Genomic DNA, 25234 nt, shown 5'->3' with positions numbered 1-25234 from the left:
TAGTCTTATATGTAACATCCGGATAGTACGGCCCACATATTCGAGACCACATGGGCATCTGATAAGATAAACCACATGTTTCGTGGTACAAGAAATAAAAGGTTTAATAGCGTAATCCTGTTGAGTCACATTAGAGTGAAAGGATTCAACCCTTCTCTCCTTATTTTTATTCAACTTACAGATAGCACATTTTCTGCAAGGGAAAAATCCTCCTTTATTTTGAAAAAAAGAAACTGTTTTCGGAGGATCCACTATGTTAGGTGCCACCTGTAATCTCAGAGGGGGAACACCTCTGAATATCACAGAAGGTGTATCAGGGAGAAGAGGGCCCAGCAGGCCATCATTCAGTAACACGTGCCAATGTTTGCATATAATTTTTTTGACAGAAAAATGTTGCAAGGAATATGAGGAAAAAAACGCATGTTGGAAGGTATTATTATTCTCATGTGTCCTGGGTTGCAACAACTCATCTCTATTTCGTTGCTCTGCTTTCTCAAGCTCCTCCTCCTTATAACCCTTTTCAAGAAACTTGATCTTAAGGGAAGAAGCTTCCTGCAAAAAATCTGTCCTATTTGAACAATTGCGTTTCAATCTGAGGAATTGACTGACAGGAATGGACCTCAACCATACCGCATGATGACAGCTAGAAGTGTTGAAAAATCCGTTCCTGTCAGTCTCCTTAAAGAATGTGGATGTCACAATTTGACCATCCACCACCCTGATCCTCAGATCTAAAAAGTGGTTCTCTGTTCTGCTGTATTCATGTTGTAGCTTAATTCCTCTATTATTGGAATTGAGTGTGGCCATAAATTCTTCAAGGGAGTCAAAATCTCCATCCCATAGGAGGAGGATGTCATCATACCTCCACCACAGTACAACCTCTGGCCTTGGTCTATTATCGATGACATCCTCCTCCCACTTGGCCATAAAAAGATTAGCCATACTGGGCGCTTTGTCGATTTGTGGTGCCTCAAGTCAGGTATGGGATTTTAAGGGCAGGAGTAAGAGAGGTACAAGGTAATAGTGCAAATTATAGATAAAATTTATTTACATGTATAGGTTATATACAAAAGATTCGAGTGAACTAATGGGTAAAGTCCCATTGTGCTGGTGAAGAGGAAGTAATGAAGTGTGTGTTACACGTGATAATAAATGACTTGAACATAAATGGTAGATGGTCCTGCTCTGCTGTTCCTCGTATCAAAAGATAGGAGTAGATGCAGAGAAAGGGCCTGATCGGTAATCCGACATGTTTCGGCCTGTTGCGGCCTTTATCAAGGATATGTTTACCGATTCTAGAATTAATAGAAATAAATTGTCAGTAATAGTATATATTGTAGATCAGATTTGGGTATATACAAATTGTGGTTTGACATACATGTTTTTTTGTCCACTTCCTGAAATATTGCCTCCCCAGAGTGTCTCCGGGAACTGCAGGAACAAATGCTGTATTGGGTGAAAGATAGCATGATTTGGCTGGTGATTTGAAAAGATAATAAAATTAGAAAAGTAATAGTAATAAAAATTAAATTACTTCTTGGGCCACGTTTATTCGGGTCCAAGGATTCAATGTGGCTATATCGTCCACTTTGATAGAGATCGTCTGCATTGTTTGAAATATATAAGAGGAGTATTATAAATTGGTACATCCTGTGAAGTGAAGTGCATAATGAGGAAAAGCTTCAGATGATTTTGAGTAGAGTACAAAGGTTAGACTTGGAAGGGAGATGCAGCGCGATCTCCTCCAAGTCTACACTTACGTTTGTAAAGAAAGTTTGGTCACAGCATATTGCCTCCAGGTCCGGTTCCTCCCTCGATCCGGGAGAGACTGAATAATTGGTGGTGTTCCCCGGCCTTTTAAAGGCTGTCACGCATGCGCAGTGATGCGCCGCGTGACGCCAGTGGGCAGGGTCCGTGGTGTAGCAAGAGGTGCGCCTGCGCGAGGCAAAAGCTGCATCCCTTGTAACCGTGCGGACGTGCCAGTACGGCCGCCGACACGGAGTAGATGCCGAGATCCCCAGGCGGGAATGAAGGAAGGTACATGACCGACCCATCGGCTTCAGAGTGCCCCGATCCAAGGAGGATTCGGGGCTTTCCGTGCCGGGAGTTCCTGGAGTCCAGGGAAAGGGCAAAAGGAAAAGTGGATGAACAGTATCATACAAAAATATATCTTTGGTGGTACACTGAGCAAGAGTGTAGTCACCTATTGTATAATTACAGGAAGATAATAGTCAAAGCATGATTGGTAAAATATATATCAAGCAATTTTGCAGCAATATAATAACAAGGAGAAACCATTGTAGGAGAGTCTGGAAAGGGTAAAGGGAAGAATATACTCGGGCATCGCCAATTCATTGTACAAGGATGTATTGAGAATTGGATAACGGGTTGACATTGTACTGGAGGGTCTATGCAACTGGATTGGGGTCCAACAAATTGTATAATTGTTGAAACGGTCGGTGGTGATGTTCTTACATTTGAGATACATGAAAAAATAGTCGGGGGGAGGGGGGGGGTTTTTTGGTTTTTAGGTTTTTGTCGAGAGATTAATCTTTTTTCCCGGAGGAGAAACCTTGGAGAAATGGACGGAAGCTTTGTGCTTCGTTTAACCCAGGTGGAGTGGTGGCCTTAAGGCGTGTGATCCAGCGCATTTCCAGTTGTAGCAAGGTCTTATTCCAGTCACCGCCGCGTAACGGGATATGAATCCTGTCAAGGGCCATAAAATTGATTTTAGGCATTTTGTAGTTGCGATGATCTCTCACATGTCTGCCCAGTAGGACAAAAAAATTGCCAACGTGCATGGTCTGGAGATGTTGGTTGACCTGTTTGCCGAATTCTTGTCGGGTCTTCCCTATATAGAAGGACCTGCATTCACAGGTCATCTTGTACACTTTTCCCCTAGTTTTGCAATTACAAAAGTGTTTTGGTCGGAATGGGTCACCATTCGGTAAAGTGATATTTGTCGTTTGACGAATGACGTAACATTGGGCACAGCACCCACAGGGGAAGGTGCCCTTAGTCTTGCAGGGGTCTTTTTTGGATCCTTCCTGGAATTGGCTGCGTACTTGTTGTTGTTGTAGGGAGCCGGCCTTTCTAAAGGTGATGGGTGGATGTTGTGGTAAGAGCTTGGAGGTGCTCGGTTCTTCCATCAGAATGGACCAATTTTTTGTGAGGATGTTTCTGGTTTGCTGGTGTTCATTGGTGAATCTAATGATTATTCGGGTATCGGGTTCAGTTTTGGTTGCTTCCTTGTTCTTAAAGAGAAGTGTTTCTCTATCCTTGTTGTTTGCACGATTAAATGCTTTGCGTAATGAAGTTTTGGTGTAACCTCTCTGTAGGAATCGGGAGGTTAGTGCATCAGCTTCTGATTGGAAGTTGGCTGGATCAGTGCAATTTCTCTTTAATCTGAGGTATTGGCTGTAGGGTATTGAGTTCATGAGAGGTTGTGGGTGAAAGCTAGAGGCATGGAGAATGGAATTGCCTGCAGTATCCTTTCTGTAGAGAGTGGTGGAAATTTTTCCTGTGGAGTCTTTATATATTAGGGTGTCAAGGAAGGATACTTGTTGTTGGTTGTAGGTCATTGTGAAAAACATATTGTGTTCATTCTGGTTCATCCTGGTTAGTAATTCTGGTATCATATGTTCCGGCCCGTTCCATATAATCAATATGTCGTCGATGTATCTTTGCCATATGAGGATCCTGTCAGTGTAGATGGTATTTTCTTCGTTGGATAGAAACTCTTGCTCCCATGAGCCTAAATAGATATTCGCGTACGAAGGGGCGCAGCTGGTTCCCATCGCAACCCCACATGTTTGGATATAGTAATTGCCACCAAATGTGAAGACGTTGTAGTTGAGTATGTATTGTAACATATCAATAATGAAGTGATTGAAGTTTTGGTCACGTTCACTGTGGCAGCGAAGTGTTCTTTCAACTATCTGTATTCCTTTAGTATGGGGTATGTTATTGTATAAAGATTCCACATCGATCGTAACTAGATAGGTTTCTTCGGGAATGGAGATATCGTTGAGTATTCTGAGAAGATGAAGAGTGTCTTGAGTGTAGGAAGGCAGTTCTTTGACGTGAGGGCGTAGGTATCTATCTATAACCTTACTCATGGACTCCGATATGCTTCCGTTCCCTGAGATGATTGGTCTTCCAGGGGGGTCATCAAGGTTTTTGTGTAGTTTGGGTAGTGCGTACAGTGTGGGTGTTTTGGGATGTGGTGTCCTTACATATTCCCACAATGTTTGAGAAATAGTGCCTTCCTTGAATGCATTGTCGACTTTAGAATAGAAGATTTGATCGTATGATTTGATCATTATTGGGACGATCTGTTTGTAGCATTTGGTGTTTGAGAGTATTGTATGGCACATGTTTTTGTATTTTTCTTTGCTCATGACTACTACATTTCCTCCTTTGTCTGAAGGTTTAATAATAATCCCATCATTGTCTCTAAGTTCCTGAAGAGCTTGTTTTTGTTTGTTTGTCAAATTTGACAAATGTTTTTTCTCTTTGATTGCTTCTATATCCTTAGTGGTTTGTCGCACAAACAAGGCGATTGCCAGATTCGTGTTAAAGGAAGGAAATTTATTAGATTTCTTTTTAAGAGTTGGTTGGTCCGAGGTTGTTTCTGGTTCATCATTATCTGAATCTTTGTCTGATTCGCTTGGATCGTCCCAGTCATCTAGGTCGCTTTCCTGGAGTAATAAATTAAGGTCACGGATGGCTCTGAACTCAGCCGCTGTGAATGTTGGTGTAGTTTGTGGTGGTGGAGGTTGTTTTTGGTAAAAAGTTTTGAGTAGCAAGTTTCTAGCAAATAAATTGACGTCCTTTATGGTTTCAAATCTATCAAGGCTAGTATTTGGACAGAAAGAAAGTCCTAAGGATAGCACTTCTTGTTGATCATCCGTTAAGAGTATGGGATGATAGATTTATGACCGTTTTTGTTCCTCCTGTTCATTTCCGATTGTTGTTTCCTGGGGGGTTTTGGATTTGTTTTCCCTAAAAAAAACTCCCTGTGGTTTTGGATACACTTGGGATCTTGTGAACATGTTGTAGGGTTTGGGATGGATTCCATGTTCCCCGATTGTGTAGCTTGTTCTTCCGTCATGTTGATTTCTTGAAGTTCAGTTTCTTGGGTGTTATCATTGTCTGTTCTGCGTTGAGGTTCGTGTTGTGTTGGAGCCGCTCTCCTTCTATTTTTATATTGTTCCGAGCCGGAATTATATGAGGACGAGTCCGATGAATAATAGGGTTGGCCTGTTTTGTCTGTAGGTCTGCCATATTGAGTTCTGCGGTTGGATCGTTGGTTGGCCCATCTGTAGGCTCTGCCTTGGGCAAAGGCATTCTTGTCGCGCCAGTATTTTCTTTCTTTTTTTCGGAGGATATCTTTTCCATATTCCTCTAGGTGCGATTTAAGTTTGTTTTCTTGTTCGCTATATAATTGGGCCTTTTTGAGGGGAGCTAGTTGTTCATAGGTTTTTTTAATGTCAAGATCTAGAGTTTTTATTTGTCTTAGGTATTCTTCTTGTAAGAGGATCATTAGATTCCGCGAACATTCGTTAAGTTGGTTTTCCCATTCTTTTTTGAGTTGGGTAGTAACATTTTCCATGGTGGGAAAAATTTGGATTCTTAGTCCTACAGGGTTGATTCTCTCGCTGATGTAGCGTTCGAATGTCTTGATGTGCCAGTGTAGTGCCGACTTCCTCTCCAGATGTTTTTGGAGTGTTCTGAATAGCGCCAAAATGTCCGATTCTCGCTACATCAGCGAGAGAATCAACCCTGTAGGACTAAGAATCCAAATTTTTCTATATAGGGAAGACCCGACAAGAATTCGGCAAACGGGTCAACCAACTTCTCCAGACCATGCACGTTGGCAATTTTTTTGTCCCACTGGGCAGACATGTGAGAGATCATCACAACTACAAAATGCCTAAAATCAATTTTATGGCCCTTGACAGGATTCATATCCCGTTACGCGGCGGTGACTGGAATAAGACCTTGCTACAACTGGAAATGCGCTGGATCACACGCCTTAAGGCCACCACTCCACCTGGGTTAAACGAAGCACAAAGCTTCCGTCCATTTCTCCAAGGTTTCTCCTCCGGGAAAAAATCTCTCAACAAAAACCTAAAAACCAAAACCCCCCCTCCCCCCTCCCCCCGACTATTTTTTCATATATCTCAAATGTAAGAACATCACCACCGACCGTTTCAACAATTATACAATTTGTTGGACCCCAATCCAGTTGCATAGACCCTCCAATACAATGTCAACCCGTTATCCAATTCTCAATACATCCTTGTACAATAAATTGGCGATGCCCGACTATATTCTTCCCTTTACCCTTTCCAGACTCTCCTACAATGGTTTCTCCTTGTTATTATATTGCTGCAAAATTGCTTGATATATATTTTACCAATCATGCTTTGACTATTATCTTCCTGTAATTATACAATAGGTGACTACACTCTTGCTCAGTGTACCACCAAAGATATATTTTTGTATGATACTGTTCATCCACTTTTCCTTTTGCCCTTTCCCTGGACTCCAGGAACTCCCGGCACGGAAAGCCCCGAATCCTCCTTGGATCGGGGCACTCTGAAGCCGATGGGTCGGTCATGTACCTTCCTTCATCCCCGCCTGGGAATCTCGGCATCTACTCCGTGTCGGCGGCCGTACTGGCACGTCCGCACGGTTACAAGGGATGCAGCTTTTGCCTCGCGCAGGCGCACCTCTTGCTACACCACGGACCCTGCCCACTGGCGTCACGCGGCGCATCACTGCGCATGCGTGACAGCCTTTAAAAGGCCGGGGAACACCTCCAATTCTTCAGTCTCTCCCGGATTGAGGGAGGAACCGGACCTGGAGGAAATATGCTGTGACCAAACTTTCTTTACAAACGTAAGTGTAGACTTGGAGGAGATCGCGCTGCATCTCCCTTCCAAGTCTAACCTTTGTACTCTACTCAAAATCATAATAATACTCTTCTTATATATTTCAAAACAATGCAGACGATCTCTATCAAAGTGGACAATATAGCCACATTGAATCCTTGGACCCGAATAAACGTGGCCCAAGAAGTAATTTAATTTTTATTACTATTACTTTTCTAATTTTATTATCTTTTCAAATCACCAGCCAAATCATACTATCTTTCACCCAATACAGCATTTGTTCCTGCAGTTCCCGGAGACACTCTGGGGAGGCAATATTTCAGGAAGTGGACAAAAAAACATGTATGTCAAACCACAATTTGTATATACCCAAATCTGATCTACAATATATACTATTTCTGACAATATATTTCTATTAATTCTAGAATCGGTAAACATATCCTTGATAAAGGCCGCAACAGGCCGAAACATGTCGGATTACCGATCAGGCCCTTTCTCTGCATCTACCCCTATCTTTTGATACGAGGAAAAGCAGAGCAGGACCATCTACCATTTATGTTCAAGTCACTTATTATCACGTGTAACACACACTTCATTACTTCCTCTTCACCAGCACAATGGGACTTTACCCATTAGTTCACTCAAATTTTTTGTATATAACCTATACATGTAAATAAATTTTATCTATAATTTGCACTATTACCTTGTACCTCTCTTACTCCTGCCCTTAAAATCCCATACCTGACTTGAGGCACCACAAATCGACAAACTACACTCTTGGGATGGTGGCAGAAAACTACTATCTATTTCCAATGTAAAGATCCAAAAAACCTATTTTTCAGCCATACTGGGCGCAAACTCCACACCCCTATTTTGCCTATAATAGGTACCACCAAACCAAAAATAGTTGTGGCCCATTGCATAATCAAGGAGAGAGAGAATAAACTGACTTTGAAAACGTAATAAAGAGCCCTGTCCCAGATAATGCAAAACCGCTTCCCTCCCATGATGATGGGAGATTATAGTGTACAGGGATGAAACATCCACGGTAACCAGGACATAACTATCTTTCCATTCAATATACTTAAGTTCATTTATGACTTGCATCGAGTCCCTCAGAAAGGAAGGGGTCTTGGTAACCAAGGACTTTAAAAATAAATCTATATATTTACCCACCCGGGAAGTGACCGAATTTATGCCACTAATAACTGGTCGACCGGGTGGGTGTACCGGATCCTTATGGACTTTGGGTAAGTAATAAGATAATTGATATTCTTGGGGCAGATGGTATCAAGAAGGCTCTCTCTCTTTTGGTGAGAAGCTTACTCTAAAATCCACTATCTACCAAGGTCACTAACTCCTTCTTATAAGCTGCAGTGGGGTTAGTATTAAGGGGGACATATGTTTCTCGATCAGACTGGAGTCTATTCATTTCAGTGTTGTATGAAGTGGTGTCCAAGATGACTATACCACCTCCCTTATATGCAGGTCTCACAATTATGTCTTTGCGTTCTTTGAGTAGCTTCATCCCTTGATTAAACATATAATTACTTTGAGGTTTCTTGATGGAAAGTTGATCCAGATCCTTGGCCACCAAATCCCTAAAGACTGAAAGGGAAGGGGCCAAGGGTCCTGGTGGGTTAAAAAGCGAAGCATTAGAAAAAGGGGTGTTTTTCACCCCCATAGAATATTCAGTTCTTGGGCAAATGGGATTAGTTAATAGATATCTTTTAATGCTCATTTTCCGGACATATTTTTGCAAATCGACAAAAGTCTCAAATTTGTTGCGAGGCCTGGGGGGGGGGGGGCAAACTTAAGCACGCGATTGAGGACATATTTTTCCTCATTCGAAAGATTGGCAGAGCTTAAATTAAAGAGTCCCTCATCTCTTAATATCGCCTTCTTTTTGTTGCGGACCCTCCTCCCCCCTCGGGTCCCTCTCTTCCATCTTTTAGTCTCTTTGTCCTTGGTGTACCCCCGTGAAAAAAATTATTCTTATTATGAGACCTCTGTCCGTTATGTTGATCAAAATTGTTTGATTGAGAATATTGGTCCTCCCCTTGGTATTGTGGCCAAGGGTTAGTCCCCGATTGAGTATGGTAAGGCCGACCATAATTCTGGGTAGGGATATAATCTCACTCAAAGGGATGTGTAGTAATATATTGTGCTGCATTCTCACTATCACTTTGTAGGGGTGTAAACCTATTATAAGTGGTAACATTATTTCCCTGTGGATAAGAGGGGGGAGGTCGCCCTCTTCCTCTCCCTCGTCCTCTACCACGTCTGGGTTGAAACCAGGTATTATTGGTATGTTGATATGGGAGGGGGGAGTGGTAAGGTTCATCTGGTCTGGCCGCCACTAGAGGGGTGCCAGGTGGAAGAGCAGATGTTAGGTTTACCAATGACGTAGAACCGCCATTAGCTGGATCTCCTATGTTTATATTCTGCTGCCACTTAAAGACCACTTTATTCTTGTAATCCCCCACATCCCTAAGGAATTTCTTCCTTTTCTTGGTTTTTTTGTTCAGAGTCTTCATTCCCAAGATGTTTTTTTAAGAGGTCTGATTTTTGCTTATAGACATCCTTAATTTTGAAGTTTTCAAGTTTCCCTTAAATATTATTGATCTCCTCATCTAAACGTATAAGTTTTTGTTTTTTCTTAGTCACCATAAATCTTAATAATTCTAAACCAGCCTTATTAAAATACTGAAACAATTCATTGGTGTCCAGAATGTCACTCTGAGGAGCTACCTCCCAGCGTAGACTTCTGGGCACCATACCTTTGAAATACTGAAACCATTCATTGGTGTCCAGAATGTCACTCTGAGGAGCTACCTCCCAGCGTAGACTTCTGGGCACCATACCTTCTGCTAAATATTTTTCAAAAAATACTACATCCCAACTGGTATGTAGCTCCGTGGTCATGATATTTTTTAATCTAAGAAAAAAACCACCCATATCGTCAGAGGTACCATCAGTAGCTGAGAATATAACTTCCAAATTAATGGAATAGGTACTTTTGAATTCAAAGATATCCATAAAAATATAAATAAATATCTCAATTTTATATAATTAAAATGATTTTAAGAGAAATACCAAAAGGGACAAATGAGCTGCAGCACTAAACAAATTCAATAGACAGAAATTAATAAAGGGATTGCTGCGCTTAATACCATTATATCATACCACAACACAATACTATAAAAGCTGCCAACACATGATTCTGAATATGGAAACAGATCAAATCAAGCAAATAAAAATAATAGTGTAGCGCTGTCTTTCTAAAGTAGCTAATAAGTCCACATCATATCAAAACAAGGTGAATGTAATCATTCCAGACCTTTTTCGGTTAGAAACCAACCTGCATGCTAATGAATGGGACCTATTAAGATTTGCCCTGTATCTTTTGGCGAAATGTTAGTAGCCATTTGTCATTTTATAACTTAAACAAACTTGTGTGACTATATTGCACCATGAGAAGTGTTTTGTTCTCCACATATCCTGATGACCTGTGAGAGGGGCGCCAGATAGTTCGATAAGTGGGAAGCTGAGAGGTCTCTCCTTGATGTCCATAACATTTTGATTTCTGCTGTCTGTGATCCCTGTGATAAGGATCATAGACCTCAGGTAAGAGGCGAATTAACTCCTTGTGGTGGCGGCTTTTCTTCACACGATTTCCAGTTTAAAGGAGATATATGGTTTTCATCTGGGAATTGAGCACCATCTCTGTGCAGTTCCTTCTTCTGGAATGATTACATTCACCTTGTTTTGATATGATGTGGACTTATTAGCTACTTTACAGTATGTGATCATGTGGTACACAGATTAGCCCTGTCAATTTAGTCAGGTGCTTCAAATGACAACTCTGTATGTGTATAAAGACACCTGACCACAGAATTTCTTTCACTCAAACCCACCATCATGGGAAAGACCAAAGAGCTGTCAAAAGGATGTCAGGGGCAGGATTGTAGACCTGCACAAGGCTGGAATGGGCTACAAGACCATCAGCAAGAAGCTTGGTGAGAAGAAGACAACTATTGGAGCGATTATTTGCATATGGAAGAAATACAAAATAACCATCAATCGCCCTTGGTCTGGAGCTCCATGCAAGATTTTGCCTCATGGGGTAAGGATGATCATGAGAAAAGTGAGGCATCAGGGGGTGCTTGTTTATGGTCTCAAGGCAGTTGGGACCACAGTCACCTAACAAACTATTGGTAACACAATACTTCACAATGGATTGAAAACCTGCAGCGCCTGCAAGGTCACCCTCTTCAAGAAGGCCCATGTATAGGCCCGTCTGAAGTCTGCCAATGAACATCTAAATGATTCAGAGAAGGATTGAGAGAAAGGGCTTTGGTCAGATGAGGCCAAAATTGAGCTCTTTGACACCAAGTTCACTCGCTGTGTTTAGAGGAAAAAAATGCTGACTATAACCCTAAGAACACCATCCCTACAGTCAAGCATGGAGGTGGAAACATTATGCTTTGGGGCCGTTTCTCTGCTAAAGGTACAACCAGACTTTGCCGCATTGAGAGGCCAATGGATGGGGCAATGTATTGTAATTGCATTGTCTCTATCATTTTAAATACACCTATGATAAAAAATATAGAGCCTTCATTTCTTTATACGTGGGCAAACTTACAAAATCTGCAGGGGATCAAATAATCATTTTCTCCACTGTATACAATGTATTTATAAAGGCAAGTTTAAATATATCTATAAAAATGTTATATGAGTTTGTAAGATTTTTTATGATTGGAAACCTAATTTTTACTCAAAATAATGTCACTTTGTAATGTTGTCATGTGTTTTATCAATTCATCTTCATCTCATGATTATAGGGGAGCTTGAGTCAAATTGGTGTTTATTAAAAGTCAGCAGCTACAAAACCTGTGGCTGCTGACTTTTAATAAACAGACATTAACATGTCCGGGATCCAGCACTGTGCTCACCCCAGTCATTCCTTCCAACAGTGTTCTCTTCCTGGTGCCGTTATCTCAACTGCAGGCACCTGGCTGTGACAGCTTGCAGCTTCACAGCCCGGTGTCCACTGCGCAAGCCGCGCTGCACTTTGTGAATGGTTCCACAGTCTTCTAGGACCCGTGACGTGTCCCAGAAGACTGTGTGGAGGGAATTTGGAGGAGAACTTCAGCTCGGATCACCTAGGAGGTCGGAGTTGAAGTGGGAGCAGGTACCTGTCAAAACCAGGTACCCATTCCCTCCTCAAAAAAAAAATACCTGCTGATCTGGCAGAAATCCAGTGTGCATCTAACTTCCCCTTTGTGCTAACACTGTACACTAAACTCCCAAGCAATTTGGTCAGTCATGCCAGGTTCTGTTTGTTTGATAGAATTCCTCCAACCTCTCTTCATTCATATAATGGGCAGCACAGTGGTGAAGTGGTTAGCACTTCCACCTAGAAGCACTAGGGTCTTCCGTTCAAAATCTCAACCATAGCAACTACCTGCCTGGAGTTTGCATGTTCTCCCTGTGCCAGCGTGGTTGTCCTCCAGGTACTCTGGTTTCCTCCCACACTCCAAAAACATGCTGGTAGGTTAATTGGCTCCTGTCTATATTGGCTTTAGTATGTGTATGTATGAATGTGATTCATTAGAATGTAAGCATCTTGAGGGCAGGGACTGATGTGAATGTACAATATACAGTATCTCACAAAAGTGAGTACACCCCTCACATTTTTGTAAATACTTTATTATATCTTTTCATGTGACAACACTGAAGAAATGACACTTTGTTACAATGTACAGTAGTGAGTGTACAGCTCGTTTAACAGTGTAAATTTGCTGTCCTCTCAAAATAACTGTTTTGGCAACAAAAGTGAGTACATTCCTAAATGAAAATGCCCACATTGGGCCCAATTAGCTATTTTCCCTCCCCGATGTCATGTGACTCGTTAGTGTTACAAGGTCTCAGGTGTGAATGGGGAGCAGGTGTGTTATATATGGTTTTATTGCTCTCACTCTCTCATACGGGTCACTGGAAGTTCAACATTGCACCTCATGGCAAAGAATTCTCTGAGGATCTGGAAAAAATAATTGTTGCTCTACATAAAGATGACCTAGGCTATAGGAAGATTGCCAAGTCCCTGAAACTGAGCTGCAGCACGGTGCCCAAGACCATACAGCGGTTTAACAGGACAGGTTCCACTCAGAACAGGCCCCCGCCATGGTGGACCAAAGAAGTTGAGTGCAGGTGCTGTGTCATATCCAGAGGTTGTCTTTGGGAAACAGACGTATGAATGCTGCCAGCATTTCTGCAGAAGTTGAAGGGGTGGGGGGGTCAGCCTGTCAGTGCTCAGACCATACGCTGCACACTGCATCAAATTGGTCTGCTTGGCTGTCATCCCAGAAGGAAGATTCTTCTAAAGATGATGCACAAGAAAGCCCGCAAATAGTTTGCTGAAGACAATCAGATATGGGACATGGATTACTGGAACCATGTCCTGTGGTCTAATGAGACCAAGATAAACATATTTGGTTCAGATGGTGTCAAGTGTGTGTGGCAGCAACCAGGTGAGGAGTATAAAGACAAGTGTGTCTTGCCTACAGTCGAGCATAGTGGTGGGAGTGTCATGGTCTGGGGCTGCATGAGTGCTGCCATCACTGGGAGCTACAGTTTATGGAGGGGACTATGAATGCCAACATGTACTGTGACATACCGAAGCAGAGCATGATCCCCTCTTTTCGGAGACTGGGCCGCAGGACAGTATTCCAACATGATAACGACCCCAAACACACCTCCAAGACGACCACTGCCTTGCTAAAGAAGCTGAGGGTAAAGGTGACTTACTGGCCAAGCATGTCTCCAGACCTAAACCCTATTGAGCATCTGTGGGGCATCCTCAAACGAAAGGTGGAGGAGCGAAAGGTCTCTAACATCCATCAGCTCCGTTATGTCGTCATGAAGGAGTGGAAGAGGACCCCAGTGGCAATCTGTGAAGCTCTGGTGAACTCCATGCCCAAGAGGGTTAAGGCTGTGCTGGGAAATAATGGTGGCATTCCAAAATATTGACACTTTGGGCCCAATTTGTAAATTTTCACTTAGGGGTGTACTCACTTTTGTTGCCAGCGGTTTAGACATTAATGGCTGTGTGTTGAGTAGTTCTGAGGGGACAGCAAATTTACACTGTTATACAAGCTGTATACTCACTACTTTACATTGTAGCAAAGTGTAATTTCTTCAGTGTTGTCAAATGAAAAGATATAATAAAATATTTACAAAAATGTGAGGAGTGTACTCACTTTTGTGCGATACTGTATATATGTAAAGCGCTGCGTAAACTGATGACATAAATACCCATAATAAATAATAATATTATAACATATGGAGACAGTACAAGTTACAAACATCCGACTTACAAACGACTCCTACTTACAAACAGAGGGAGACAACCGGAAGTGAGGGGAAATTTACCCCTAGGAAGGGAAATATACTCCTGTAAGAGTTCTCATGGGAAAAAAGTGTTTCCACTAAAGCTTTATGACCAATCCTTGTTTCCACAACAACCCAACATTTTTAAAATCCAATTGTCATAGGGACAGAAAGTGGGGTGAAATCTTCTAAACAGGGGCACAGACAGCAAAACAAACATTACAGGGGTGGTAACCCTTTCCTATGCTATCTAAAAAACATAAACATTATTTTTTTGGCTGGAGCTACACTTAAAAAATGTACCTGTTCCAACTTACAAACAAATTAAACTTAAGAACAAACCTACAGGTTTCTCTACTGTATTTATTTGTTGTTCCCTGCCTCCTCTTGTCACCGTTGTTCTATTTGCACTGTATTTGCATTTACACATCCCGAGTCCCAGTTCTCTATACCGTGGGAACATAGCCTCAAAGGTCCTTCTGTCTACCCTTTCTTCTTTGGTAGCAGTTTCATGTACATTTCCTTTATGTGTATGTATGCACAAAGTATAGAGACTGAACCACTGAAGTCCTGATCTCATTTATACCTCTGCATTTATACCTAGACTGCTGTTTGTATTAGCACTGATTCGTATGCACTTTTGCTATCTCATGCATGTTATCTGTGAAAAATCCAATAAAACATATTATAAAAAAAAATGTGATAAATTTTAGTACTGTACCTAGTACTCCAGGCAGTAACAGAACTGCATGATCACCGCCACCTGTACGCTGGTAATGTAGATTGACACCATTAATTTGCACTATTTCTGAAGTGGCTGAAGTACTGTAGGGAGACATATTTTTGTGAAAGCACAGTTAATGCAGATTACATTGCAGATGGAAGACACAAGTCATAAAAAAAAAAAAAACTATTTTAATTAAGCCAGTCATATAAGTTTGAAATCGCAGCCGGTTCAGTAAGAAATGGGCAGGCTGATTGTACCCAAGTCAATCCATCGATCAACCTGGGTACAACGAGCATGTCGGATTTTAGAATGTGATTATTGCCAGCAGCTATAGCGATTATTGCCTGCTAGCAATAATCACTGTGTTCTACCTGCAGGTAACAACCCCCCCCCCCCCATCGGGGGAACACAATAGCTCAGCGGGAGGGATTCCCCATCAACATTGACTGTGTTAATGGGGGAATCCAGTGATTTTCTTTCATACAACCCATGATTGCAGGAAAATAAAATGCATCATCTATGGCCGTCATTAAAATGAGACAGATTATTGTAATATGGAGTGATATAGTCAATAGAGCTGAGTGGCATGGCAGTAAAATAAATACCTTTGTATCCTCAAAAACAAAATGTGTTTTTTGTTCCTGCAGAGCAGCTACTGTCTATTATAAAGGTAATAGTGAGTATTTTGTACTGTCAATTTTCAGGATTATTATATTAAGGAAGGTTCATGTGTATGTAAAGCTAAACATTTCTCTTTTAGTTTTGGACAGAAAAGGGAATGGTAAAGGCCCTTTGAGGTTTATTTCTTCTGTCTGTGTCCTATCAGTGAGATTTCCCTTCACGTCGTGTTCCAGAAATATAGCAGGAAGTAAGGATGGTTCCAAAGCAAGGGGAAATCCCAAAAGCACTACTGTCTTTAGAGCAACTTTCCCCATTGAAGATCTACCCTCACCTCCTATTATGTCAACTCAAAAATGTTACAATTGCCATCACTTTCTGTACTGGAGACCCTCATCACCTAGACTTAGGGTCCTTTCACAATGGCTTATCGCGAGGCAGAGTCAGTTTTGCTCAGCGGGGATCGATCCACCAATCCCTGCTGAGCAGGCGGGTGACAGGTCTGTCTCCGCTTACTTTGCAGAGACAGACCTGTCAGATCCCCGCTCTCCTCTATGGGGGATCGGATGAAAACGAACCACCTGTCCATTTTCATCCAATCCAATCCCCCAGACGGATGGAAAATAGGGTTTATATCCGTCTGGATTTCATGGACAGGATTGGATCGGATCGGATAGCAGTGGAGATGTCACCACCGACATAGGAATGGAGCATCTGATCAGGTCCACCTGAAAAACTGACAGGCGGACCTGATCGGAAAGCCCGTGTGAAAGGTGCCTAACAGTGAGAGTGTAAAAAAATAAAAAAAGGGATTCTAACCCCTCACCACTTTATAAATATTCTGTATTAGTTTAAACAGGAAGTGAGAGGAAATCCCTGCAAATTAGGGAATCCCCTGGGTCCCCCAGGTCACCAGAACTGGTCCCCATTGGAAGATCTCCCCTCTATTACTGTTCTAAAGGACAACCCAAACTTTGGGATTTTCGTTTACTTTTAATGATAATAAGGACAAATAGAGACAATGGTCAGTTAAAAAAAAATGCCCGAAATTCTCCCTGTGTGTTTGCCACCCTGTCTGACAGAAGCCGGGATGTTTGGAAAACCAACAGCCGACTGACTCCTGATCAGAGCTCTCAGGAAATGGCGGAGAGTGCTGATCAGAGTGTTCTGGCGGGGGGGGGGGCCGTACCCCTGTCAGAACACAACAGCTCAGCAGGGGAGATCGCTATACTAAGTTTGCATAGTTAGCACAGCGACTCCGACTGGAGCTGACAGTTGAATGAAAAAAAAAAACCTCATAGTGTGCATCAGGCTTCATGGACAGAGGTAGCAATGAAAACAGGTGTTCTAATCCATCTCCACTCTGTCCAAAAGTAAAAAAAAAAAGTAAAATTGTCTTTAGTTATACTTTAATCCCTTAGCATCGCCTTCTGGTGGCCCTTGAAGTGGGCTTTAATGACCAGGAGGCAGAGTGACTTTTGTATCGTGTGACCGCTGTGATTGGCTCTCAAAGTAATCACACAACCCATCCTGCTGGCTCCTGATCATAAGCCATGACCGAGAGCTGGGAGTGCACACTCAGCACAGGACCTCAGGCTGCTGTGGACATACACTCAAGTCATCAGCCATAATACAGGGCTTGACAAATTTTCCTGAAATCTAGGAGCCAGCTAAAAAAGTTAGGAGCCAGTTTTTTTTTTTTTAAACTAACAACCAAGCTTTATTTAATAAAACGGATACTAAATTTACACATAAATACGACTAGAACCCCACTCTCCTCTATAGCGCAATTGGATGAAAACAGACTGTCTGTCTCTTTCCATCCGATGCCATCTGATCCAATCCACGGGATGGATAGAAAATAGAACCACCATCCGTCTGCTTTTGGCGGACAGGATCAGATGGTGGCAGATTACCGCTCCATAGAGGATAATGAAGGGTCGATCAGGTCTGCCTGAAAAACTGACAGGCGGACCTGATCAGACAGCCCATGTGAAAGGAGCCTTCAGCTGTGGCATGGCGATGAGGAAAAAAAAACAAAAACATTATATATATATATATATATATATATATATATAATATATATATAATTTTTTTTTATTAATAATAATAATTAAAAAAAAAAGAAAAAAATATTATTTTTTTTTTTTTTTACATTTAAAAAATAAATTAAATTAATAATAATAACCACACTCCCTGTCAAAGGTAACTAACTGGACATGGAGATGGTAATGCATTGAGAACAAACAGGCAGTGGAAACAGTCATTACAACAGTCATTACTCCCGGCCACCACAAGAGGGCGCCAGTTCCCCATTGGAAGCCTCTCTCATCTCAAATAGGCCAAAAACCCGGGGCCTCAATTTTCGGACGGCGCGGAAGTCCGTGCAAAATTGCAGGACACCTTCTGCAGGGCACCCCAGGCGCCAGGTCGCTAATTCTAGTCGCAAATGCGACCTGGCGCCCGGGGGTTTGTCGAGCCCTGCCATAATATAATGACCATCAACCATAACCTGTCAAGGCAAGGATGCCACTGGACCTCTGAAGCTATGCAGTGATATCTGGCACCAAGCCATCAGTAGCAGATCCTGTAAGTTGTAGGGTGGAGCCTCCATGGATCCGCTTGTTTTTCCAGCACATCTCACAGATGCTCAATTGGATTGAGATCTGGAGAATTTGAAGGCCAAGTCAACATATCAAACTCATTGTTGTATTCCTCAAACCATTTTTGAATTTTTAGACCAGTCCACCTACTTCCATTATTCTGTGGTCCAGTTCTGATGCTCACAGGCCAATTATAAGCGCCTTTGGCTGGGAACACAGATCAGCATGGGCACCCTGACCAAGTCTGCAGGTATGTAAACCCATACGCAACAAACCGCAATGCACTATAGGAAGCATTAACTTTTTTTTAGCAGTTCAAGCTACAGTAGATCTTCTATTGGATCAAACTACACTGGCCAGTCTTTGCACCTAATGGCTTTGGCAGCCCATGACCCTGTTGCTAGTTTGCCATTTTTCCTTCCGTAGACTCTTTCTGGTAGTTCCTGACCACTGCAGTTTGGGAACATCAAACATAAGCTGCAGTTCTGGATATTCTCTGACCCAGTCATCTAGTCGCTTGGCAAAGTCACTCAAATCCCTACCCTTGCCTATTTTTTCTGCTTTCAACACATCAAATTCTGAGGGGATGATAAGGGACTATATCGTAGAGTTTGCTAAAGACAACAACATCATCAGCAGTAATCAGCACGGGTTTACAAATGGGCGTTCTTGTCAAACCAATCTCTTAGCATTCTACGAGGAGGTAAGCTGTGTACTAGATAGGGGTGACCAGTGGATGTGGTGTACTTGGATTTCGCTAAGGCGTTTGATACAGTTCCCCACAAGCGCTTAATTTATAAAATAAGGTCTGCAGGTATCGACAGCAGAGTTTGCTCTTGGATACGGAATTGGCTTAAAGGGCGTGTCCAAAGGGTGGTAATAAACAGCGCATACTCAGACTGGTCTGAGGTTGTAAGCGGGGTGCCCCAGGGCTCAGTCCTGGGACCAACCTTGTTCAATTTATTCATAAACAGCATTGAGGACGGGATCAGTAGTGCGTTATCAGTTTTTGCAGATGACACAAAATTGGCCAGGGCAATAACTGCACAGCATGAAGCAGATATCCTACAGAATGACCTGGACAAAATTACAGAGTGGGCAACGACATGGCAAATGAGGTTTAACGTGGAGAAGTGTAAGGTTTTGCACTTGGGGACTAAAAACATAAAAACACAATACACGTTAGGAGGGGAACCCTTGGGGGAATCAAAAATGGAGAAGGATCTGGGAGTCTTGGTTGATGATAGATTAGGCAACAGCATGCAATGTCAAGCGGCAGCTGCCAAAGCCAGCAGAATATTAGCATGCATAAAGAAAGGGATGTATTCCAGAGATAAGACTATAATCCTTCCACTTTATAAAACTCTGGTCCGACCGCATCTGGAGTATTCTGTCCAGTTCTGGTCGCCAGTCCTCAGGAGGGATGTGTTGGAGCTGGAGAGAGTCCAGAGAAGGGCAACTAAACTAATTAGGGGATTGGAGGACCTTGACTATGAAGAGCGTCTACAATCGCTCGATTTATTCTCCCTGGAGAAGAGACGTCTGAGGGGGGACATGATAGCAATTTATAAATATCTTAATGGGGATCCCAGCTTAGAAAAAAAGCTGTTCATTCGAAGGGATTGCATGAGGACTCGAGGGCATACAATGCGATTAGAGGAGAAGCGTTTTAACCACAGGCAATGTGGGGGGTTCTTTACTGTTAGGGCTACAAGATTGTGGAATTCTCTACCACAAGAGGTGGTTTCTGCGGGTAGTATGGTGGCTTTCAAAAGACTCTTAGACTTACATCTCAAGGATCAGAACATTCAGGGGTATGTGAGATGAGTACAGCCACACACACCTACACAGGTTGAACTGGATGGACTATTGTCTTTATTCAACCTCACCTACTATGTAACTATGTAACTATGAAACATGTTCATTTGCTGCCTAATATATTCCACCCACTTTCATGTGCCATTGAAATGAGATAATCAATGTAATTCACTTTACCTATGCAGTAGTTATAAAAGTTATAACTGATCAGTGTATATATGCAGTGGCAGTGTTGAAACCCACCTTTTCTGTTGCAGAATATATGCACTACTTGGTTGGCAAGAGTTTAACATATAAAATAATTTTGTAATGATGGGACTTTGAAGGTACCAAAACAACAAAATATATCTAACCTCTTCCTGCAGAACATCCCTTTAATGGGGAAGGAACGGCGATCATGTGACCGCTGTGATTGGCTGTCACAGTGGTCACATAATCGGGATTCTGACCTGCCCGCTATTAATCGTTAATGTGGACCAGTGGCTGTCTTTAATAGCTCAATCACTGTGCTTGGAGCTTACAGTGAGTGCGCTCTCAGCACAGTAACCTGGGCTACCCATTGACGTATATGTGCAGCGTGTGGATTTTAAAGTCCACCCTTTGGCTGCCACACGTGTTAAATGGGTGGCAAGAGGTTAAAATCAACATTTTATTATAGAGAAAAAAGTTAAATACACATAGCAACAATACATTAATTGGCTGACATTATAAAGTTTCAAAGTTCTGTCAATATCTCTGATAGCTGCTCCTAATACCCTCAGTTCAACTGATATATATAGATGTAGGAGTGCTGCCAGCATTGCTGCAGAGGTTGAAGGGGTGAGGGGGATCAGCCTGTCAGTGTTCAGACCATACGCTGCACACTGCATCAAATTGGTTTGCATGGCTGTCATCCCAGAAGGAAGTCTCTTCTAAAGATGATGCACAAGAAAGCCTGCAAACAGTTTGCTGAAGACAAGCAGATTAAAGAGGAAGTAAACCCTCCTCTGCAACTTTTACCTATAGGTAAGCCTATGATATGATCCAGTGCCGTTGCATCACTTCCGGTTCCGGTATTTCGGTGGAACGCAGTGCGTTCCGGAACGCTATTACCCCGCTTGTACTTTCCATATAGATTGTAAGTACCTTGTTTTATTTATTGTTTCAATAAAGAAGCCTTACGGTATTATACTATCGAGCCTTTCTCTTGCCCTGCATGATTGATTGCTGAGTGGCCAGCCTATATCTACATACTTCGCACATACCCCCATCCCTATTGGAGAGGACCTTAGGATCCCTTTTCTTCCTACGGTGACACCCAGGACCCCCAAGGACGGCCTTCAATATCCCCCTGATCTAGGAGGTCAAGATCCAAGGGAAGGAGGTCCATCTACACCCTAATACCCGCCCTTTACCCCGGTAAGGGGTGGGTACATCTGGTTAGTAGGGCATTTAATAGGGGGATTTCCCTGCACCTCACCAGTTGCCCACCACGGGGTCACCTGAATCCTATTGTATTCATTTTCGGATCTCTCTTTCATGGATCTTCCCCTTTTTTTCTATATTGGGACTATCTTTATCACCATCTTATAATATTCACCATTTTTTTTGCACTATATTGCATTTATTGCACATTACCCACGCTATTTTAATATTTGGTTTTATCATCTACTGGCCATATGGACTATATATTTTTAGCCAGTTTGCCATAATATTTATCGTTTTGCACATTACCGTATTTGTTGTAAATTTTCTATTAGTTTTTTCTTAATACACTTATATTCCTATTTCTGTGCACTACATAGCACTATTGATATTTTGCACTTTAAATTGTTTATACTAATACCAATCCAATTTTTTTATATCACTTGATTGCACCTTATAATACCGGGATATATTATTGTTATATATTGGTCTTATCAGAGTATTCCCGTTTTACACGTTTGTTTTTATCGTATCTACCTTTATTGCATATATAGACATTTGCACAGGCACTTTTATTCACGCATATCACGTTGTCATTCATACAATATGCTAATTAATTTATTTAGGCAGCGCCAATTACCCATATTTACCCCTCCCTCTAAGCCTATGATAAGGCTTACCTATAGGTACTGTAAATATCTCCTAAACATGTACCGTTTAGGAGATATTCACCTTACATGCAGCCAGTGACATCACTGGCGCATGCGCTCTGAAGAAACGGCCGCTGGTGCCGTTCCTTCAGAGCCCCGTGCCATGCGCCAGAGTGACGTCACCGTGGCTTCGTCCAATCAGATGGTCGGATGCCGCGATCCCAAAAGACGGGCGACTGAACATGTCGCCCGTCATAGAGGTAAGCAGGCGGCACGGCGGGGGCTCGTTCTAAGGTAAGTATTTCATAATGAGCTAGTATGCGATGCATACTAGCTCATTATGTGTTTCTCTTTCAGGTTAAAAAAAAAAAAAATGTTTGGGTTTACAACCTCTTTAAGGACATGGATTACTGGAACCATGTCCTGTGGTCTGATGAGACCAAGATAAACTTATTTGGTTCAGATGGTGTCAAGCGTTTGTGGCGGCAACCAGGTGAGGATTACAAAGTGTGTCTTGCCTACAGTCAAGCATGGTGGTGGGAGTATATCATGGTCTGGGGCTGCATGAGTGCTGCCGGCACTGGGGAGCTAAAGTTCATTGAGGGAACCATGAATGCCAATATATACTGTGACATACTGAAGCAGAGCATGATCCTCTCCCTTCAGAGACTGGGCCACAGGGCAGTATTCCAACATGATAACGACCCCAAAAACACCTCCAAGACGACCACTGCCTTGCTAAAGAAGCTGAGGGTAAAGGTGATGGACTGGCCAAGCATGTCTCCAGACCTAAACCCCATTGAGCATCTGTGAAGCGTCCTCAAACAGAAGGTGGAGGAGCACAAGGTCTCTAATCCACCAGTTCCGTGATGTCGTCATGGAGGAGTGAAAGAGGACTCCAGTGGCAACCTGTGAAGCTCTGGTGAACTCCATGCCCAAGAGGGTTAAGGCAGTGCTGGAAAATAATGGTGGCCACACAAAATATTGACACTTTGGGCCCAATTTGGACATTTTCACTTAGGGGTGTACTCATTTTTGTTGCCAGCGGCTTAGACATCAATGGCTGTGTGTTGAGTTATTTTGAGGGGACTGCAAATTTACACTGTTATACAAGCTGTACACTCACTACTTTACATTGTAGCAAAGTGTCTTTTCTTCAGTGTTGTCACATGAAAAGATATAATAAATTATTTACATAAATGTGAGGGGTGTACTCACTTTTGGGAGATACTGTTGAGCAGAGTGTATGAGGAGTGCCTATAAGAGGTACTGACAGAACTCTGAAGCCTTAGGGATTATTCAGACATTTTTATCTTTTAAAATGTGTTTCTCAGTGCTAAACCTTTCATCCAATGCATTTGTAAATCCCAAAAAGCAAATAGAAAGGCATATTAGTGGTAAAAAAAAGCACTTGTGGGTTTAACTAATCATTTTTTGCGAACAATTCTCCTTTAAAAGGGGCAAGGCAAAGAGTGTGTCCTATGCCCACATACGTTTGCTAATAGTTGTCCCTCCTTCCTATCTCAGAAAGTTGGGAGGTATGGGCATTACAGGGTAGTCCTGTTTTGCCATTTGTTATGAAGAGGTGCAGGGTCTTTACCAGAGAGGTGCAGCAAGCCTGTGAGGTAATGCAATCCTCAGTACACAGCGCAGGAGCTGATCAGTAGTACGCTTCAGTACACAGGACAGAGGCATGTTGTTGTTGTTGTTACAGCAGCAGCTCTCTCTCTCTCTGTCCTATATTGAACTGACAGACTTCCTGTATAACACAACCACTCACTATCAATCACTGCCCCCTACAGGCTCCTCAATGATCTGCCTGTACTGACAAGAAAGCACTGCTACAGGAGCTAGTCTACATATGTTCTACAGAGAGTTCCTGTCATGAATTCCATGTGTTCAGGGGCTCTGGTACTAAAAAATCACCAAAATATGTACATGGTCCTTTTCCCCATGTGTTAAAGACCAAAAAGTGTGACAGACTATTAAAAAAAAAAAAAAAAAAGTAATATAGACTTGTTAACCACTTAAGCCCCGGAAGATTTTACCCCCTTCCTAACCAGGGCTTATTTTGCGATTCGGCACTGCGTGACTTTAACGAACAATTGTGCGGTCGTGCGACGATGTACCAAATTAAATTGACCTCCTTTTTTCCCACAAACAGGGCTTTCTTTTGGTGGTATTTGATCACCTGTGCGATTTTTTGATCATGCGCTATAAACAAAAAAAAAGCGTCAATTTTGCAAAAATACCAATATTTTTCACATTTTTTTATATGAAATTCCCCCCAAAAAAATGTAAAAATCAAAATTTTTTAACATTTTAGGCCAATTTGTTTTATGCTACATATTTTTGGTAAAAAAAAAATTGCAAAAAGCGCATTTTGATTGGTTTGTGCAAAAGTTATTGCGTTTACTAACTAAGGGAAAGATTTTTGTCATTTTTGTTGTTTTTTTTTTAACAATGGCGTAATGGCGGCGATCTGTGATTTTTTTTTTCGGGACTGCGACATTGCAGCGGACAGATCGGACCCTTGACTGATATTTTTGACACTTTTGGGGTTACCAGTGACATTACTACAGTAATCAGTGCTATACATATGCACTGTTACTATAAAATGACACTGGCAGTGAAGGGGTTAACTTTTTTTTGAGAGGGAGGGGTTGTGTGTGTCCCTAGGGGCGTGATTCTAACTGTGATTGGCTGTGGCTTGAGGTGTAGGAACAGTGATCAACGGTCCTACATAGTAGAACCGTATGATCACTGTTCTTACACAGGGGAGAATGACAGGCGGCTTGTTTACATCAGCCGCCTGCCTTTCTCCCGCTCTAACGGACGATCGCCGAGTGACCGGCGGACATCGGGTCCGCCGGGCACACGCGCAGGGGGGTCCGTGACCGAGCGGGAGCGCGCCTCCGGCGGCGCGCGCTTGCTCCCCAGAGCCTCACAGGCTAGTGACGTACCCATACATCACTTTGCCTGTGAGGGGCTGACCGCTGCAGTATATGTACTTGCGATGGTCGGCAAGTGGTTAATGACAATTGAATTAAATGTGCTACCAGATAGCGGTATACTGAGCGCATGACATAGTTAATACGTGCCACATCCTAATTGGAGACTAAA

At 42.4% G+C, this 25234-nt stretch overlaps 1 protein-coding gene across 4 annotated transcripts in view; it reads right to left on the bottom strand.

Annotated features, from left to right (window-relative positions):
- BPHL (biphenyl hydrolase like) overlaps positions 1–23811 on the bottom strand; it is a 185535-nt gene extending 161724 nt beyond the window's left edge. For all 4 annotated transcript variants that reach the window (XM_082258074.1, XM_082258075.1, XM_082258076.1 and 1 more), the window contains exons 1-2: positions 23712–23811; positions 15013–15116 (exon numbers count right to left, since the gene is read on the bottom strand). In XM_082258074.1, coding sequence (XP_082114200.1) covers positions 15013–15116; positions 23712–23806 — 199 coding nt within the window. In that variant the 5' untranslated portion in view covers positions 23807–23811. The remainder of the gene's footprint in view (positions 1–15012; positions 15117–23711) is intronic.
- Positions 23812–25234: the final 1423 nt, after the last annotated feature.

Source organism: Pelophylax lessonae, assembly GCF_965119305.1.
Source record: "Pelophylax lessonae genome assembly, chromosome: 5".
Classification (NCBI taxonomy): domain Eukaryota; kingdom Metazoa; phylum Chordata; class Amphibia; order Anura; family Ranidae; genus Pelophylax; species Pelophylax lessonae.
Note: the sequence above shows the minus strand (reverse complement) of the source record. Positions and strands in the feature narration are given on the sequence as shown.